General features: G+C 33.1%; 1 protein-coding gene across 1 annotated transcript; it reads right to left on the bottom strand.

The window, feature by feature from the left end:
• Positions 1 to 1,184: 1,184 nt before the first annotated feature.
• Positions 1,185 to 2,562, bottom strand: LOC143545965 (transcription factor bHLH61-like). Its single transcript, XM_077037729.1, has 4 exons — positions 2,352 to 2,562; positions 2,122 to 2,238; positions 1,855 to 2,025; positions 1,185 to 1,572 (listed from the first exon to the last, which is right to left on the bottom strand). The coding sequence occupies exons 1-4, from the start codon at positions 2,427 to 2,429 to the stop codon at positions 1,477 to 1,479; spliced, it is 462 nt and encodes a 153-aa protein (XP_076893844.1). The 5' UTR covers positions 2,430 to 2,562; the 3' UTR covers positions 1,185 to 1,476.
• Between the last annotated feature and the right edge of the window lie 484 nt (positions 2,563 to 3,046).

Genomic DNA, 3,046 nt, shown 5'->3' with positions numbered 1-3,046 from the left:
ACTCTAACGTGCTCAGTCTTAGTGTTCTTAGTCTCGTTGACTTCAGATTCAACATAACACCGACATTCGGTGCAAACTCTGTCACGCTTAACTCCTCATCTTCCGGCCATTTCTACGTACAAAGACACAAAACACCAATTTGTCATGCTAAGGTACGTAGTAATTTATAACTTTTCCAGTAAGGAAAACTACTAGTAACGCTGATCAAGAGCTATTAACCCATGACTAAAATCTCCATTTTCCACCACCGACATTTTCCGAAAATGTCCACGCCAAATCAAGGCGTTTCAACTCCTTTTAATCATTTGCTTGACAAATTTAGCCAGCCAGATTATGCCACATGTCCTAATACCATCCAGTCGACGGTTTTTTTTTTTTGGACAAGAACTTCTTAATCAAATACTTAATTTAAAAAAAATAAAAAGGAAAATGAAGTCTTAGTTTAACAGTAAACCTCTAAATACTTTGGAAAATAAAATCATCAAATCAATGGTAATAATAGTGCTGTGTCGTTTGTTATAACTGAAACTAGTGATGTGTCTTGGATCAGTAGTTACTGATCAGACACTCGAATTACAATATTGATGCATCTTTTTATATTATCTTTAGAACTAATCATGCGATAGAAGTTTGACGGCTTAGGTTTATGTCTAGGTTTATTTGTTAATTTAAACCGAGTTGGATTATGCATGTTACGATTTGTATTGGGTTTGTATATATATTTGAAATAACAACAATTGTCATATTTTTATAGATTAATTTCTTGTTTAGATTACATCGAAACAGAAGGCAAACGAGCAACAAACAGAAGTTATTGTAATAACTTTAGTTGTGTCGAGTTTTGTGAATTTAATAACAAGAGCCATTAACATGGGTAGTAATCAAATTCCGTCTTGTACTCCTGCTTCACCATATAGAGTCTAGGCCAACATCATAAAGAAAGCATCATTGGTTCAACAAATTCTTAATATGCGAAATGCAAGTTTAGTACAATAAACAATGGGATGAATTCAAGTGAAATTAAGAGAGGCAATGTATTACTATTATTCAAATGACTTTATTAGATAAGTTTTGGTCAATGTGAAAAATCTTGAAGGTTGTTTGGTCTTGGTCATTTGTGGTCAAACTGTCTAAAATATGTTAATGCTTGTAATTAGAAGCATTAGTTTTTATAGATGTTCTAATCTTCTTTTTCAATTGTAGTCTTAATACTCAGATTGGAGAAATGCCTATGCTCATTGTAACACATAATTTATATTAATTAATTAACATATTATTCTATTTCCTAAGAACAAAACAAGAGAGAAAAGGCAACAAATAGGTAATCTTTTACGTATTAGAAATTGATTTTTAGAGCCAAATAATGATCTTTATTATTTGATGAGTACAATCATCTGCAATACTCACCCTAACACCTTCAAGGAATTTATTTCATTGTGGAGAGGTTTTATATCTGCACAGATATACCCTTAAATCTCAATCTTCACCGTTGTTGTCACTCCAGTGCTTGATCGCTTTCAAAACGGCTCGCTTCACAACCAGAGCATCTATGTCATAAACATGCCCCTCATTCTGGAATAAGTAAAGTTATATTTATAAAAATACCAAATGGACTTGAGTAACAAAATTGAATAAAAACTTGCCTACTCGCTTTTTAAACCATTTATATTACTAGAGTTGATTTGTACATCTCAAAAAAGTTTGATATGAAAATTTTTTTTGGCTTGTTGTTTATAAGAGGGATGAAGAAAAACTTGATATAAAAGTTTAAAGATAATCTATGGCTCTGTATGTATAATACGGGTTCGGGTGAAAACAAAATAATAATACACATCAAAGCATGCGATCTCTTACCTCGCCTATTGCTTGGAGATGGAACTTATTTGAACAAGAGACGTTAACATCACGCACATCAAGTCCAAGCTCTTCAAATGCTTCGAGTAAAGAAACAAGCAGACCAGGGCACTCCTCTTCGGAGAACACGTTAATTCGAAAACCCTTATCTAGGGTTTCTACTGTGGCTTTCTAATAATTTATAACAAGAAGATATTGAAGAAGTATTAAAAGCAACATCAAGTATAATCACATTAATTTTGTGTTGGAGAAGCAAATAGAAGTTACCATAGGTATTGAAGTAGCTTCACTCGAACTTGTGATATCTTGATGCAATTTTTCTACCTTCTCCTTGAGTTCTTCGATATACTTTGCCACTTCTACAACAATTGATGTTTTATGTACCTGAAAGAGAGAATAAAACCTTGGGCAAATAAATCTTGGCATACTTAGTATTAGAGCCAAGAAATGTATTTAGAAAAATTTTTCTTTTAATGTACTAATCATGGGGAATTTACAGCATTGGAATGGGTAACTGAACGAAGCTCTCTAATCTTCTGATATAAAGCTGTTCTTCGATCCTCTTTCGATCCCATGATTGATTAATCTCGACAAGCTACTGGACTTCCATTTAGGGTCTTGTGAAGAAAATGAGTGATATATATGAAGAGAGGAAATTGCTATCTCAGAACCTATTGTTTGCCTGTTTCTTTATGAGTAGGGATGAATTAAGCTGTTCACCATCACCAATGATTAAGACATAAAGGTTACAATATATATGTTTGCACAAAATTACATGCCCACCCTTGTCAATATTAAGTGACGACTGCAAGCCTACTAGGATTAAATTAAATTTCGGGTTTCAAGAACGTAACTCACCACCTAAATGTTTATGGCACTCACCACCTAAATGTATTTGATCGGAGGTAATGGAATGAAGGGAAAATGAAATGAAAAATGTATGGAATGGACAATGGAATAAAATGGAACATTATCATTCATTTGTCTTGTGTGGTTAACCTATAGAAGTGAAATGAATTATTACTTTATGTTGTTTGGTATCCAAAAAAATCATAGGAATGAAATAGAAATTATAATAAAAATACTCTTATCTCAAAATAACTTTTTTTTTATCAAAATAAAAAAAACTACATTTGCGACGGTAGTGGTAGCTCCGGTGACGAAAATCATGGTGGAGGCGGCGACGGTGGTG

This window comes from Bidens hawaiensis, unplaced genomic scaffold (genome assembly GCF_021521415.1).
Source record: "Bidens hawaiensis isolate Kalapana, Puna unplaced genomic scaffold, B.hawaiensis_p1.1 tig00014140_1, whole genome shotgun sequence".
Taxonomy (NCBI): domain Eukaryota; kingdom Viridiplantae; phylum Streptophyta; class Magnoliopsida; order Asterales; family Asteraceae; genus Bidens; species Bidens hawaiensis.
Note: the sequence above shows the minus strand (reverse complement) of the source record. Positions and strands in the feature narration are given on the sequence as shown.